This window comes from Rattus norvegicus, chromosome 1 (genome assembly GCF_021556685.1).
Source record: "Rattus norvegicus strain SHRSP/BbbUtx chromosome 1, alternate assembly SHRSP_T2T, whole genome shotgun sequence".
NCBI lineage: Eukaryota > Metazoa > Chordata > Mammalia > Rodentia > Muridae > Rattus > Rattus norvegicus.
The window spans coordinates 141877503-141894972 of NC_141534.1; the positions used below are offsets into that span (position 1 = coordinate 141877503).

At 40.4% G+C, this 17470-nt stretch overlaps 1 protein-coding gene across 31 annotated transcripts in view; it reads left to right on the forward strand.

The window, feature by feature from the left end:
- Akap13 (A-kinase anchoring protein 13) overlaps positions 1-17470 on the forward strand; it is a 305582-nt gene that overhangs the window by 64983 nt on the left and 223129 nt on the right. For all 31 annotated transcript variants that reach the window (XM_087655380.1, XM_087655383.1, XM_087655382.1 and 28 more), the window contains 1 exon segment: positions 10721-10764. In XM_087655380.1, the coding sequence (XP_087511506.1) occupies positions 10732-10764 (33 nt within the window). In that variant the 5' untranslated portion in view covers positions 10721-10731.

Sequence of the window (17470 nt, forward strand, 5' to 3'; positions counted from 1 at the left end):
ATCTGGAGGCAGAAGCAGATGGATCTCTGTGAATTTGAGGCTACCCTGGTCTACAGAGTGAGTTCCAGAACAGATAGAGCTACACAGAGAAACCCTATCTCCAAAAGCCAACCAACCAAATAAACAAAAAACCCAAGTAGGAAATTGTTGAAAGTATTGGAATTGTTTCTGTAGCATTTTCGCTTCATTAGGACACTCACAGATACTTTAAGTCTTAGTAAACACAGGTCCTTCTGACTTTGAGATCATTTTGTAAGTTGTCATCTCTCCTATTTTACAGTATCATTGTTCCCCAAATACTATTGTGGAATCACATCCTTGAATATAATATTTAGCTACAAGGGATTTTTTCCCTTAGTTTAAAGTTAATGCTATCTGCTTTTAGCTTGTTCGTGACTTCTTTAGCCTCTGTTCTCCTTGTGTAATTCATTTGATGGTGCTCTTGTTACGTGTCTAAGCTGGTAGGCCCTGTGGCTCTGTTATGTCAGGCCCAGCAAGAGAGCCACAAATAGGGCCTGGGGTTTGTCCTGGTAAGGGGTGTTTAGGCTTTCCAAGTGGCTGACAACTTAGCCCATTAGGCTGCTTATTTTTTACATAGATGGGAGGGAGAGGAGAGGAAGTATAAAAGCATGAATTTGGCAGTCTCTGGACCGGATATCTATTTTAACCCCTGTAGAAATCAATTTACATGTTTCACAGCTGAGTATGAATTTTCTAAATTTAAAGTTTGCTCTTACTACCATAGGGATAAATGTCAGCACTTAACTGACTTTGTGGGGTTTCTCTCCCTTGTCTGGATGCCTAGGCCACTTAGCAGTTTCCTGTCCTTTGAATGACAGGATACAGCTGGTGCCTAAATTCTCACCTGTGGAATGACCTTTGGGAGTTTCCTTCTCCATTGAGACATTTGCAAAGCAACAAAAACCATATTTGTAGGAAATCATAGGCTTTGTAAATATCAAAAGATAATTGAAATAGTGAACTTGTGTATTCCTCTCCCCAGAGGAGAAACACCCAGCCTTGCCTTTAGCTCCAATAGTGTCTGCTTATCGTCCAGTCTTCAGCCTATTCCTGTCGTGAGGAGACATGAGAGGCACAGAAATTCAGAATCTTTTGTTAGACAAGTTAATGCTAGATTTTTCTTCAAAAGGCTGCGTATATATCTTGATCATATTTATCACCCCCATTCCCCCCCAAAAGTCATTAAACACCTCCACTTTATACCTCCTTGCCTCTTTCTCGAACTTTTCTTTCACCACATAGTCTAATTGGTGCTGCTTACTGGAATATTGACTAATGTCCTTGGCTTAACCTCTTACATGTAACCATAGCTTCGATGAAGAATTCATGAGTGCAGTGTCTATGTCATGTCCATGACAGTTTCAATGGCACTCCTCCCTATCCTCTTCTGTAACATAATGTAATAAGAGGTTATTTCTGTCCCCTCTTCAAGAAGTGCCCCACGCCCTAATGGTTGAAGGGGTTATATCTGATCACTCAGTAGTCACTTACTCTAAACACTGACCAGTTGTGAACATTCAAGGTGCCATACTGGATAAGATGGTTGATGTCTTTCCTCTGACAGCTGCCTGCAGAACATCATCTAGCCCTATGAAAACTGGCCATCAAGGGATGAAGTTTTAAAGTCATTTTTAGGTTTCTTTCTGTCTGTTTTGCAACCAAACTGTGCTGTGGTTTTGGCCATAGGACTATGCTATTTAGTTTTAGAGGACACCTGAAGCAATGGCAGTCACCTACATTGCCCTCTGACTATATACCACCTGGCACCGAGGTTTTTGTTTAATAACTCACTTCTTCTAGAAGCAGCATTACCCACTCAGGCAGGGTATTTATATTCAAACCCCTTTAAAAGGATTTTTAGAAGTTAACTTACAGAATATTGCGTCTCTATAAGCTCTTTTCATAGTCCTTGGCTTTGGTTTGCTCCTCTCCCATTCCTCCTGTCCCTTGTACCTCCACCTCCACTTTTAATCCCCAATCTTCCCACTCCTATATCTTTTTCTTTTTTTTTTTTTTTTTTTTTTTTTTTTTCTCGGAGCTGGGGACCGAACCCAGGGCCTTGCGCTTGCTAGGCAAGCGCTCTACCACGGAGCTAAATCCCCAACCCCCCCACTCCTATATCTTGCATCACTTGTAGACTACCATTTCCTTGCCTCTAAAGACCCCTTCCTGCTCAGTCTCATGGACCCTTTGTCAATTCTCTTGTTTGTTTGTGTTGTTGTTTGTAAAGTGTTTGTTTATGTGCCCAGCACATGTGTGGTAGTGGTGAGAAAGGCACTACAGAGTGAATACCTGTAATGTGTAAGTTATCAAGGTAAGGGCAGAAGTCAAGTGCAGAAACAAGAGAAAGTATTACACATTATGCTACTTACTCAGACGATTGTGGGGTTGGATTACAAGTAGGAATCCTTTAATCATAGTCAGGGTTGAGGGTGTTAGCTGGAGAAACAGTTAGACAGGGCTGAGGTGTGTAAAGGGACAGGAAAACAGGAGTACTTAAGGTTGCATATATAATGAGACCTTGAACACTACTCTGAGACGGCAGATACCCAGGACAGTGTGGATGACCTCTCAGACTTCCCTGTGATAAATAGTGTATTTAACAGAGTACTGTTTCTGTTTACTCGACAACTTCCTGAGCGTGGCCCGGTACTTATGATCATGGATTAGTATTAGATATTAGAATGTAGGAATTGATCGTAATGTAAGATTAGCCGTGAAATGGTTGTCATGTCATTCACACCCCGTGTTAGGAACAAGGACTTAACTTATTGAGTGTTTCCTTATTGTTATTTATTTCTATTTTACAAACAGGAAGGTAAAGTATGGTAGAGCCTTCCCCACAACATGAGCTAGTGCACTTTCTCATTCATGAATGCACTAGGTCACGGCAGTTATTAAGTATATGTATTTTACACCAACTGCGTATTATTCACTTCATGGGGATAAATGTTCTAAAAAAAAAAGTAAGATGGGCCACATGCATCCCCTAAATGGAGCATATAGTGTCTTTCGGAGAAGTTTCTTGAGTCTTGGCATGTTACTTTTAGTGCTGTGCCATAAAAATTTAAGAAAAGGAATTAATACCTCAGAAGAAGCCTTATAAAAGATTGCTTATCCTGGTGTATGAGAGTGTTACAGAATGAAAATGGTGTTTTAGGAAGGTTGAGTCAGAGAGTGAGAGTTGAGTCTGGAGAGATTTTCTCAGGGTGATAAGGCTCTGGCATCCAGTCAACAAGCAGAGACAGGCAGGGTGGCAGTGGTTCCTCCCAGGAAGGAGCTTGATCTGTTGTGTTGCTGAGACCCTTTAAGGTACAAAGGGTTACTGGGCTCAGGCTAGGGTCACAGTGAAGAACACAGTGCTGGTGCAGAGCAACCAGGATGCCAGACTGTGCTGGCTTTGGGGAGGCCATGGTGGGAATCCGCCTGGTCTCAGTGGTTGTGGTCTACAGTAGCTTCTCCGCTTTGTCTGGGTGGGTTTGAGTTGGGGCCTTGTGATTGCAAACAGCTTGCTCTCCACTCATGTGAGTCTTTGGGCATCCACTTGTGAATAATAAAAATGTGAGCTGAGCTTTAACATTAAGAAACTCGATGTGGTTGTGTTGGCATGGCCATGGTTTCTTTATATAGCCACAACACAGGCCGTTCATGTGTTCTCTCCTCTCTATCCCATCCTTTCTTTGTAAGGTGATTCAGGAGGCATTCAGATGTATAGGAGGTTTTCCTCCTGTCTGCTTTCCATTGTTTTCTGCTTGTACTTTATGTGTGTCGGGGTCAGAAGCCCACGGTGCTCTCACAGCTTGAAATGCTGCTCTTTGTGCTCTGTGCATTCTCCATGTCCACGTGGTGAGACTTGCCTCTTGATTGCCTCCTCCAGAAATGGCTGCTTGGGATCCCCTTTCTAGAGAGTTCATTGCTCCATCCTAACCATTGTAACATTGTTACTGTTCTCATTGCATGCTAATTTAAATACCTGTTTGTATGTACATATTCCTTACTAAATTGGTAGGATGAGACATAAAAATTTTATTTCTAGAGTCAGTAATTAGGTTTCATCATGAAATGTTGTAGGAGCTCAGAAAAGTGAAAGGATTTTCTTTGCTCTTTTTATATCATTGGGTTGTATGAATGTAATAAAAAGGGAGGCTCTGATATGTTCTCATAAAATTTAAAATAATTTTCTAAGGTGAATGTAAAAAAAAAGTTCTGAATTTTTTAATTTTCTCATACTACTGAGAAGGCCTCAAGTGTGCTAGGCAAGTACTTTATAACTGAGCTACACGTTCAGACTAAAGTTGTGATTCTTTAAAGTAGTATAGTTTCCTCATTTACAGTTTTTATTTTTATTTATTTCTAAGGTAAAGGTGTTCATTATTACTTTGATTTGTGCCTAAGTATCTACTGCCCTAAATTTGTGGTGACAACCCAGCATTGACCACAAATAAATAGATAAGCGAGTGTACTCGTGGGGTGTTTCCTTGTTGGTGTCTTAACTTATGTGGATCCATTTGCTTCTCTGTTGAGTATTAGTCTACTTTAGAGTCTTCATTGTTTTCATATCCTTCCTACCTTCTGCTGCTCATGGGAAATTCTTGCTCATTTGGGTCAGTGCTGTTTTCCCCCTTCCTTGACGATTAATAAATAAGTACTGTGTCATGTGACAGTGCTAGTTGGACAGAGCAAGGCTAACTGCCAAGTTAGCAGGGGATCAGATCCATGTTAAGGAATTTCATCATTTCCCAAAGTGTGTGGGCCCTGACTGCAGAGCAGAGACAGTGTCACATGTGGTTCTTGATTTTGACTTTAGATAGAGTGAAAGACTATGTTACTTAACAAAGCTTTGAACTGCTGCCCTTGAAATAAGCTTCGAGAGTCACTTCATACAGCTGGCCACTCAGTAATTAATGCAGTTGTAAACAGAAGCAAGCACACCAGTCCACCCCAAGGGGTGTGTGTGTGTGTGTGTGTGTGTGTGTGTGTGTGTGTGTGTGTGAAAGAGAGAGAGAGAGAGAGAGAGAAAGAGAGAGAGAGAAGAGAGAGACAGACAGAGAGAAACCCCATTGATGCTACATACACTTTATTTTTTCCTTTTGACTTAGAATTTCATGTTCTAGCCTCCCCAACTTCCCAGCCAATACACATTTATAGCAACCAGCCTGTGTTCCTAGGAATGTAAAGATTCACTGGACTATGGGTTTGTTTGTTTGTTTGTTTGTGTTTTGAGCAAGAGCTGAACATTTTTTCTTCTACCAGAATCCCTTGCATGTATGCATTCTCATTTCCATGCTTACTCCCACCATACATTTTGTGGGTTCTAGGAATTGATGGTAGCTTAGTGCTTAGTAGAGGCTTTGGCCAGGAGGATTTACTTGAAGCATATTCTGTAACGTAGGAACTCTGACAGTAGAAACCTTCTGTATATACTTGTCTGAGTTCTTAATTGCTCTCCTTCCCTTCTAGAACTTGTGGCAGATGTGGAGGATACTTTGTTTTTAAAACCACTGTAATTGAAGTTACACGTTTTGTTAGACCTAGACAGGAGGTCTCTAGTAAGCGAACAGAGATCACAAAGTTTATAAGTGAAATTACCCAATAATCACGTCAGGCCTGTAAAGTGCCTATCCCCAATTTCTGGAATGCTTCATTATAGGCTTAGAGTAGTTTATTTATGTTTTCAGATATGTATGTATTTATGTGTAATATATATGTGTGTGTGCGTGTGCGTATATATATATATGATGTACACATTCTGTAAAGACCATTAGTAAAGATTTTAATTGTTTTGTTTTTCTTTCAGTTTTACACATTTTGCAAACTGTCATTTACACATTTGCAATTCAGATATGTGTTGAAAAACTACAAAATTAATATTCAGATTTTATTTGAATAGTTAAAGGTAAGACAGCTTGGAAATGAAATTCCCTATAATCCCCAAGGACGCAGGCTCTTCCTCTGCTTTACTATGATGTCTACTTTTGGTGTTCAACTTGAATCATCTGGAGTGACATGGCTCTGTGTGTGTTTTTGAGGAAGTTTCCAGAGATGTTTAACGAAGGGAGGGAAAACACACTACAAGTATACACCTCCCAGGTTCAGGACCTTGTCTGACTTTAAAGGGGGTACTTCGGGGAGCAGGAAGCCACCTGAAACCAGCATCCATCTCACTTCTGCTTCCTGACTGCACATGCAGTCTGATCAGCTATCTGTCTATCATTCTGCCGTGATAGACTGTAGCCCCAGATTGACCCCTAACAGACCTTTCCTCCCTGCAGTTTCTTCTTGTCAGGTATTTGGTTATAGTGAGAAATATAACCAGTAGACTTACCAACTCTTAGTATTTGTTACCGATTTTGTCCTATGGTTTCTGTATTATTTTAGAATTTAATTTACATACCAGTCCATTTTAAGATGTTGTCAGAAAGATATCTTTGGGTACTTGAAAGTTTCATTTAGTATTTCATGGTTTTCTGTGAGACCAAGAAATCACAAAATGGTGAAGCAATGGTTTTTGGTCTATCTGTTAATGTCCTTTAGGCTCTGTCCCTGGTTTCTATATTTTAATTCTTCCACCAATCATGTAGTACATGCAGTAATTATATGCCCTTTCTGTGATAAAGAGCCTAGGATTCAGGTAAGCAGCTTGCTGTAGGAGGAGTAATATGTTGAGGAGTGGAGATTTTGTTGAGAATGCTGTGGATCACCTCCTGTTGCCTTTCCCACATCAGCACTTGTCTGTAGCTGATAGCATTTGGGGTACATGAAGCCTCAGATGGGTACAGAGGGCTACTTGTGCTGCAGGGGTCACACTAGCTTTTAACCAAAGGTTGTTACCACGCTGGCTTGCTGGATGATTCTGCTGTTTTTTTTTTTTTTCTTCTACAAATAAAGCTTCCTTAAATGCAGATGTATTTATTAATTTTACATACTGCATTAGAGACATGAACCATAAAACTTCAAATATCTGCAGTCTGGTCTTCAAAAAAAAGTGTCTGTGAGCACCATAGTTACTTATGTGTACTCTTCTTGTAGCCTTTAGATTTCTCACTCATTTATGCAACCACATTGTTTCCTGTCCCCCCCTTTCTCTCAGGTCAGTCTTAGAGCTATAGAATTTCATGCCTTAGTTTCTGTGATATCTTGTATAGTGATTAAATTTCTATACATCATCTTTGGCCATACCACCCTGAACATGCCCAATCTCATCTGAATTCCTACATACCCCTTTATAAGCAATAATTTAAAAAATTCCAAAATGTTTATTATTGCTTACTTTTGTAAACACCGCACAGCTAACTGTAGCAGTCTAATCATGGTGTCTTCACTGTACCCTAGGAAGAAAAGACTGGTAGTAGTTTACATCAAAGTACAGGAGAGTGTTAATTTATATGACTGAGACAGTTGGATTAAAATTGGATGTGTCTTGTCTTGACATAAAGTGAATATGCCACTTTTATATAAGAGTAAAATAGGGAATTTGTGTTCCCTCCACATTATAAAATAAAGCGGGAAGGACAGAAGCCCCTGGTCACTGTCACTCGCATATTTCATGCCCATTGCAGTTAGGGCCCATTTTAACTCTTGTTTTACAGAGTTGTAGATTTGTGAGCATACTTCATAACAGCATATTGTTTGAGGCTGAATTTTGGTATTTCTTTTTAGTTCAAGTGTTAGACAACTTTCACTGTCTGTACTCTGTATTGTGAGCAGCTCACAATTCAGAGATTCAAACAACACATTTGAATCTGCGATTTGCTCTAGGTTACTGGCTAAGGAAGACACTGTAAAGCTTTCTTTTTTTAAAATTATTTGATGAAATTATTAGGTGTTATTAATAAAGCATTTCACTAACTTTCCTTTGCAGAAGGGCTTAGCAGATCTTGTTGTCAAAGACTCCTAGTTGGTGACATGGGGAGAAACGTCTACATGTTGATATTAGACAGATTTCGGCTCTTTTCCTCTTTTGTCCTTATGCTAAGTAATTCTTTGAATCAGTGAGATGGGGAGAATAGTATGCTCTGTGGAGAAGGAATAAAACATCAAATATAGAGTGCTGTGAAAGTTAGTTCTCTTCTTGTGTGTCAGCATTTAAGGAGCCTAAAAGTCATCCAATTCCCCAGCCATTCCTGAAGCCTTCTGGTCATTGCTTTGATTCTTTTTGACAGATGGATTCTTTCTTCGGCCCTGTGTTGCCAATATAACAGTGATCTGACTCTTTGAAAAGTGTGGGTGGGTAGACACTTTGTTGTCCTTCTTTAATCCTTGTGTTGGAGCCCTGTGGTATGGGACTGGCTTTATAGCACATCTTATAAGTTTATAATTCTACACTATTGTGACAGCATCAACCTGCCTTCCCTCATGTGATTCTCACCAGTACAGTAGCAGTCACTTAGAGAAGCCACTTGAAACCAGCATTATATTTTTCTTAGCAAATCATGAACATTATATAAGATGGCTAATGAGTCAAACTGCTTCTCATCACAGATGCTGCCAGCCCTTAGTCCTTTTGGATTGTTGGAGTATTAATTTCTATGTCTGTGTTACTCGATACTATTTTACTGGGTATAATATGGCAAAACCATTTCATAAATTAGTCAAGGCACATTGACTCATAAATTTATATTTCTCCCAATTCTGCATCCCAGACAGGTCTGCAAAACCGATTAAAAGACCAGTAGCTTAAAACTAAATGGATATTTAATGCACTGAAAAGCTATTCAAGCCCATCAACATTTTTTTTAAAGATTACTATGTATGTAGATTTGCTCACTTGGGTGTAGTTTCTCAAAGAAGCCACAGGGGGGCATTGAGTCCTCTGGTGCTGGAGTTACAGGCAGCTCTTAAGCAGTGGCTATGGGTGCTGAGAACTGAACTCTGGCCTTTTGGAAGAACAGCGAGTGTTCTAACTGCTGAGCCACCTCTCCAGCCCCTAACCATTTTTTTTTTTAAATCTGTGTTTCCTATTTGAGTATAATGGCCTGAAGCATACTTACCTTTTCCATTAAAAAGAGCTGATAGATTTTTGATCTTGGTTTTCAGTGATTTGAGTACCTCTAAGTACAAAGTCCTTAAATGAATACAGGCAAGGAGGAAGGAGCACTGCAGGCCCGAGGACAGTAACACCGTGGGGATTTGACTAGGGAGCAAGCAAGGGAGGCTGTAGAGGTGCCTCATCAAATACGGGGGCTGCCTGTGACCTGGGATTGGAACTGGGACTGGGACTGGGACTGGGACTGGGACTGGGACTGGGACTGGGACTGGGACTGGGACTGGGACTGGGACTGGGACTGGGACTGGGACTGGTTGGAAATGATTTACTACTGGAGTCATGGAGTCCCACCTCCCCAGTGTATGGTAGTTGCTTTGGGGGTGAGTATTGATCTCCTTCTCCCTCTCCTTCCTCTCTCCCTCTCCCTCCCCCCCCCCCCACAGAGAGAGAGAGAGAGAGAGAGAGAGAGAGAGAGAGAGAGAGAGAGAGAGAGCTTGATCTGTGGTAGTTCTATGAGGATGCTTATTTTGAGAAGTGTTTAGATTATTTATGATCATGAAAACTTGACTATTGAAAACCTCTAACTTGTGTGCTTTTGAAACCTGTGAGAATCCGTGGTAGCAGTTTACCTACTCTTTTTTGATGTTTCTGTACTGCTATAGGGTTGCAGGTTAGTATTTGCCTTAATTTATCTATTATGAATAAAAATTCAGATGGATGAAGTTCTAATCAAGTCACTTTGGTTCCTCTGACTCTGATGAGGTCAGATCCATTTATTATATTCTAGGGCGAAGGACCTGCTGTTCTGATGTCTTAATAAAATTACCATGCTAAGCTTTTAAGAGTATGTTACTCTTTTTCTCTTTTGGAGGGCGGTGTCTTTTAAAAGTTTTTTTTATATTTTCAAAGTTATGTTACATCATTTCTCCTCTTCCCTTTTTTCCCCAACACCTCCGTGTTGCTCCTCTTACTCTCTCTCAAGTTTATGTCCTCTTTCTGTTTAGTTATTGTTGTTGTGTATGTGTGTTTCTAAATATATAATACGACTTGCTCAGTTTGTATAGTGTTACATGTATGAATGTGTTTTCAGGGCTGACCGTTTGGTATCGGACAATCACTTGGCCCCCTTCCCTGGGGAAGATGGTTTCTCCTGCTCTTGGCATTGCTTATTTACTTAGAGTTTTTGTGTAGGGTTGAGTCCTGGTGGTGGTGGTGGTGGTGTGGTTTTTGGGTGAGAATTCAGTTACAGAAATCTGATCATTGATTTTAGCTGTTAAAGGCAAACTGTAGCCTTCCTTTTCTGAGGGAAAGGCAGACCTGGATAGTGCTTTAGTGGTCTCTGTCACTTACCTTCGCCACGGACTTCCTCGTGAGGTTTTGGGGACATGCACTGGCAAGCAGTAGCTGATGAGCTTTGGCTCTCATGGAAAGCTCAGCTGAGGATGTTTACTGTGAAGCTCTTGACCTTGATTCTTCAATCTGAAAACTCACCCTCTTCCGAAGGGACTAGAACATAAGTATTCTGTAGCCTTTGGACTGCTGTCTTCTTAAATCTCCAAGGAGAGATGAGTGTACACCACTGAGACTTGGGGTTATACTCACAGAGCCACGGGTTACTCGACAACTGTTAGGTGGCATATTTTTTTATATTTTGGTTGACAACTTTGGGTTCTATTCTCATCTATTTCTTCTTTTTTTTTTTTTTCGTTTCAGTGTCCTGGGTCATGAAACTTAGTCCACAACAAGCTCCATTATATGTAAGTAAACAGCGTGGTTTATTTTGATTCTGTACTTACTGTGTTTGTTTACTAATAGTTAACTTGAAATCTCGTGTAGAAATTAGGAACATTTTTACATCTATACACAGTTTAACTGATACAACAATACACTCATGAAATGAGCCTAAATGACCAATATGTCCATGGCACTGAACTGAGAACAGTAGTATTTTACTCTTTGAGGCCATCTAGTCAGTCTGGTAGGATGCTCACATGAAGCGGCATGCCCTGCAGGTGGTACAGAGGTATCTATCGTCCACCTGGAGAGCATTTCTGTAAGAATAGGCTGGAGATCTTCAACTGCCCTTTCAGATACTCTCCTTTGCAATGTGACACCATGCCATTGGCTAAAATACCACTTACCTCAGGACTCTGACTAACACTAGCACATCGTTTCCTTAAAGCAAGGGCATTGTAAAGTAAAGTGACTGAATGGACAAATTCAAGCTGAATGAGGTAAATTCTAAATAGCTTCTTTTCTTTTTGCTGTAGAAATAATTCCATTGAAGTGGGAAAAGGTGTCTGGGGGTGAGAAGCCCTTGGGCCTTGTGCTGCAGTGGTTGGAGACTGGAAGAAGTTCTTCTGTGATTGGTTTTGAGTCACCTTGAAAAGAAGGGCCCTTTAGATGTTTCAGAAATCTCTGTAGTTTGTTTAGGACAGAGGACTGATGTTGGAGCAGTGGGAGGCACTGAATGTTGGCTGAGTGACTGCATACCTACCTGGGTGAAATATCTGTTCAGACCCTTTGCCGTCTAAAAAGCGAGTTACTCGTGTCAGTAAGTTATAAACAGATTATTTGCATGATTTAGAAACAAATTCCTTGTCAGGCTTGTGATACGCAAAAACTGTCATTCTGCTCATTGCCATTTTGTTTAATCTTTGCTTACAATTATGTCTGGGTGCCACATACATGCCTTTGCCTTGAGCCTTTGAAGACTAGAAAAGGGTGTTGGATGTGGATCCCCAAGAACCACAGTTAATGGTAGTAGTAAGTCATCATGTCTCCTGTGCACCATTAGATGTATGTATGTATGTATGGATGTATGCATGTATGCATGTATGTATGCATATATGCAGGTATGTATAAAATATAGTTTGTGGTTTTCTGAATGATAATTGTGAAGGAGAAAGTAGTGGCAAAGAGATGAGGTAAAAATCCTTCTGATCTTACTATCATGGGCTATACCAGATGTGGATATTTGTAGAGTAAATAGTCCCTTAGGAATGATCTGCATCACCCATTTTTATTTTAGACGTAGAAGATGAGGTCTGAACATGTGATGAAGTGGCAAAGCTGTGATTGGAGGCTGTTTAGTGGATGAGTCAGAGAGCACTATCAACATGTTAAATTTTACAAAGCTTCATTCTAGGTGTGGGGGAGATGGTTTAGTGGGTAAAGGATGGGGACCTGAGTTCAGATGCCCAGCACAGATAAAAAGCCAGATGTGACTGGGAAGTGGAGATAGGAAGATCTTGGGAGCTTTGGTGCAGCTGTTCTCACCAGTCTGTGAACTCCAGCCCTGGTCAGTGAGAGAGACTGTCTCAACGGGAAAAACATGTACACAGTGATAGGGAAGAGACCAGGCTTTGATCTCTGGCCTCATGCATATGTTTATGTACACACAGATACACACAGACACACAGATACACACAGACACACACACACACACACACACACACACAGAGAGAGAGAGAGAGAGAGAGAGAGCGCGAATGAATAGCAACAATAATAAGAAAAAGGCACAATTACTTTAGAGAGGGAAGAATCATTTTTAAGGATTCTTATTTATAAAACAAGCACATTAGGTATGAGTATATGTGCAAAGGAACCAACAGGCTCTACAGAAGAACCTTAAGCTTAGCTTTAAATATGTCTGTCAGCAGTCATCGTTAATGGCACAGTTTGTTGTGTCGTTTTGAAAAGACTTAACAGTATATTTCACTGTGTATGGACTGAATTAAGAAAAGCAGGTTCAATATAGCAGTGTGTTGGCCAGAGTTAGTTCTCTGCACATAGAAAACAAAGTAATGAGCAAAAGATCAAAGATTATGTTGAAGTTGTCTTTTAATCTACATATTTGATTTTTTAAAAAGATTTATTTATTTATATGAGTACACTGTAGCTAATTTCAGACATACCAGAAGAGGGCATCAGATCCCATTACAGATGGTTGTGAGCCACCATGTGGTTGCTGGGAATTGAACCCTGATCCTCTGGAAGAGCAATCAGTGCTCTTAACCACTGAGCCATCTCTCCAGCCATCCCCCACCAAAATTACACTTTTGAGGTCTCCTGGGGTGTTATAAGCAGAGGAGAGAAACTGCTTCAAAAGAAGGAAAACAATCCTGAGACCTTTCACCTCTAAGTTAAGCAGACTGGACTCCAAATAATTATTTTACCCAGTCATTGTTTAGAGTTTCATACAAAATAATTTACAGTAGTTAAAAATCTGTGAGCCAGGCATAGTGGCACATTTCTATAGTGACAGACGTCATGAGGCTGAGAGCCGCAGAATCATGGTGTGTGTGAGGTCAGCCTGGTTACAGAGTGAGGCCCTACCTCAAAATAAGAGTTATGTGCTAGGCAGATGCTTGTATTGTGAAATAATTTAGGTGAAGCTGTCTTAATGCATAATTATTTCTTGGAGGAAGTGTTCTTGGTGGACGTAGAGTCATCGGGTTACAGCGTAGACCAGTTGCTCAGTGTGAGTTTGTTCTCCTCTCCTTACTTGATAGTTCTTGTGTGAGTACAGCCTTCATGCTAGGACAGTGAGTTAGATCTGCAGGGATGTACTCTTTGTACATCCACAAAAGTAGTGATTGTGGCTAGGATGGATTACAAGATGTTTGTAGGTTCTGAGGAGTGGGGGTGACTAAAATAGTGAAAATTTGTAGGAACATCCTTTTCTGTGTGGTGATCTTGATATGAGAGTAGAAATAAAAGACAGTGGTAGATGCAAACAGTGTTTCAAGAGAACAAGAGAACCAAATGTTTTATTTAAAATGAGAAGTGATAGTAACGAATGATTGATGGGACTGAGAGTGAGTGTGACAGCTGATGCCACTGTAAGTGGTAGGGTGGGCAGAAGGAATTAGGCTTGTTATGTATATACATATGGCACATAGCTTTCCTATGTGATGTGATGGTGAGCTTGGAACTCTAGGGCGAAGAAATGGGAGTGGAGATAGTTTGAACCATTGCTCAAATACTGATATTTTTGACCGTGAGGATAGACGACCTCTTTGAGAAGGTAAAGGAGTGGGTGGTGTCAGAATAGAGGACAATCGAGGAAGGAGACAAAGCTGAATCAGGAGATGAATTCCAGAAAACTTTCAGGAATATTCATCAAGAGATCCATGTGTCCCACTGGACGACAAGTGGATCCAGATGCACCTACCTGCTGGATAACTGTATATTGATGATTGCCTCCCAGCACAAAAATCATGAATCTGAAAGATTCAATTGCTTGATTTCTCAGGCGTGAACTGTGTCATGACAGGTGACAGTGGTATGTAACAGTGTTGAACTTTGGGCATACCTACACATTAATATTTGAGCTTTTAGCATTTTATCCCTGGAATAATTAGTTTCAGTCATACATCAGGATTAGACATGAAAATGAGGATGGAGTTGGGGAAATTCATTCTTTAAATCAGGTGTCTTGTTTGACCCAGCACTTGTTCCTGATGTTGGAGATTGAGCCATGAACCAAACGGAAGCCCTCTTGGCATTTGTATTACTGCAAGGAGAGGAAGACAGCTGCTGCAGAAGACACTTTAAAGAGGGAAAGTGTTTCATGAACTGAATGACCCAGAGGATATGATGGTGCCCGCCAAGGGGTTCTCTTGGGTTGGGCAGTAGAAAAGGCTTCTGAAGGCCTTGTCACTGAAGCAAAGGCCTAGGTGGTCTGGGGGAAGTGCATATCTTCAAGGGACCCAGTGCAGAAGCTCCCTAGGAAACTGGCATGATGCTGTGGAGGAAGAGCAGACAGTGCTTAGGTATAGCGAGCACATGGCTGGGAAGGGATGGTCTCCTGTGGATGAAGTTAGAGACTTGGGGACTAAGGGGAAGCTAGATTTTATAGGCTATCAAAGGCTCTTAGGTAATCTCCTTAGACCTACTGTCCCACACAGGGAACTATAGTATTTGTCTTCGCGTGCTCTAAAAGCTAACCCTGCAACAGCTTGGAATCTCTTTGGATACTAACATTTATCCTAATGAGCATGTACTGGCCTTGGGAAGCCTGGGTTTCTAGATAGTTTAAGCATATGCATTTTGGACTACACATTTGAACAAAAATAGTTTATCTAGTCATTGAGATCAGTGTCATAGTTGTAAATAGATTCTTTTGAACTGAGGATCAATGCCATCAAGATTCTGCTTTTGGAAGAGTTCTTGAATTACTCTGTGAGGGTATGATGGTTAATATCTCTCTCTCTCTCTCTCTCTCTCTCTCTCTCTCTCTCTCTCTCTTCTTTCCTCCTTCCCTCCCTCCCTCCCGCCCTCTGTCTTCCCGCTCCCTCTCTCCCTCCCTCCTTCTCCCCTCCACCAAGATTACATTTCCCTCTTCTCATTCTTCTCTCTAAACTTCCAATATACTCCCTGATCTCCCTGCATATATATTTCTAAATATAACCTCTTCAGCCATATTACTTGTATGTGTGTTTTCAGGGCTGACCATTTGACACAGGGTTAAGCAGTTGGTGTACTCTTCCATGGGGAGGGCCACTTCTCCCACTCCAGCTTTCTTTAGTTGCCTCAATGTTGTTATGGTGGTTAATCTTGACTGTGGATTTGACAGGATTTAGGAGACAAGCCTCTAAATTTGTCTGTTAGATGTTTAACTGAGGAAGAAGGGCCCACCATTTGTGTGGATGGTATAATCCCTGTGGGTTGGTCCTAGGCTCAATAAAAAGGAGAAAGCATGACCAACATTCATTTCTCTCTGCTTCCTTAATAGACGAAATTGGCCAGCTCTGCAGTCTTGCTACCATTTTGGACTGTATCTCTTCTTAAACCATAAGCTGAAATAAATCTTTTATGTTTCTTCTTCTTTTTTTTTTTTTTTCGGGGCTGGGGACCGAACCCAGGACCTTGTGCTTCCTAGGTAAGCGCTCTACCACTGAGCCAGATCCCCAACCCCATCTTTTATGTTTCTTTAATCAGGTGGTTTTTTTTTTGTTTTTGTTTTTTGTTTTTTATCAGAGTAACAGAAAAATTATTAATAACTGAAACAAAAAGAAAAAAACATTTCCAAAATCTTTTGTTAGTCCATTTGTGAACCTAAGTGGTGGTTGGTACAATTTTAATGTAATCATTTCACTCTCTTCTCTCTTTGAAGACCATTGGTAACAAACACTCATTTGTGCCACTGATAACTTTTTTGGATAACAACTCCTTTAAAGAAAAAAAAAAGCTTATTCAGGTAGTACCTAACAATTAAAGACATGTCGTACCTATGTCACTTAGTTCTCACAGCACAGTTGTGAGGCTGGGAAAACATGAGTTCAAGATGCTTCATTTAGTAAATGGGCAGGGCAGTACATTTTCTTTCTTCTGCCACAGCTGTTCCACTAACTGTAAAAATCTCACACCATTTGCATAAATGAAATTCTTTTGCCTTTTAACTAAAGTTAAATCTATTTTAACATTTTTAATTATTTCATTTGAAATAAGTTTAAGCTTACAAATAAGTGGTATAACCTATTCATTGCTTTTACTGTCATCTGCCTATCATTTACACTGTGTTTATATTTTGAGCCATTTGAAAAGTGGATTATCCTATTCTTATATATTTCTGCATTTGTTCCCTCGTAACTAGGATATTCTCCTTCTTAACCTAGTATAGCAAACAAAAATGAGAATTACAACATCAATGCAGTGAGTAATATTAGATAATCTAAGTCTATATCAAATTTTTTTGACTATCTCAAAATTTTTGTAGTTCTCAGTATTCATATAGTATTAGAATGTGATTATACCTCATTAGTCTCTTAATCAAGAAGAAGTACTTTTTCATACTGAGATAATATGGAAAACATAAACCATTTATTTTTGTAGCAGTTTGGCTTTTTGTGATCTTTTCCTCTGATTCTGTAGGATTACTTCGTAAACAGTATCCTTCTTCTGGTAACTATTTTTTGTTGTCGTCTTGAGGTAGGGTCTTACTGTGTAGCTGTGGCTGGCCTGACCTTGCTATGTAGAGCAGGGTGGCCTGAGACTCCACAGGGATGTGTGTTGCCTTTGTCTCCCCTGTGCTGGGATTAAAGGTGTGTGCCACCACTTCCGGCTGCTACCATTCGTTTGTTTGTTTGCTCATTCATCCATTCATTGGAGAATTGACTTTGGTCTCTTGGTTAAGCTAGTGAAGGAAGGAAGCTTCATAAGATGGTATGATAACTTGTTCATTTTCTCCATCTAACTTTCCCAAGGCCAGTACATGCTCAGGTACTTTTCTCTGGTTTGAAGTACCTTTTGCAATATTGGATTTTCCTGAAATGAGGCACCCTTATTCTCTATAACGTATATCTCTACATATGGCTTATTTTGGTTTTGAATGGGAAGTGTCTACCACAGGTTGACACCTAGGATCTCAGGTGGTGGTCTGTTTTGAGAAACTCTGGAATTTTATAGGGCGAAGCTTTGCTGGAGAAAGTGGGCTCTGAAGTACAGGCCTTAGGATGA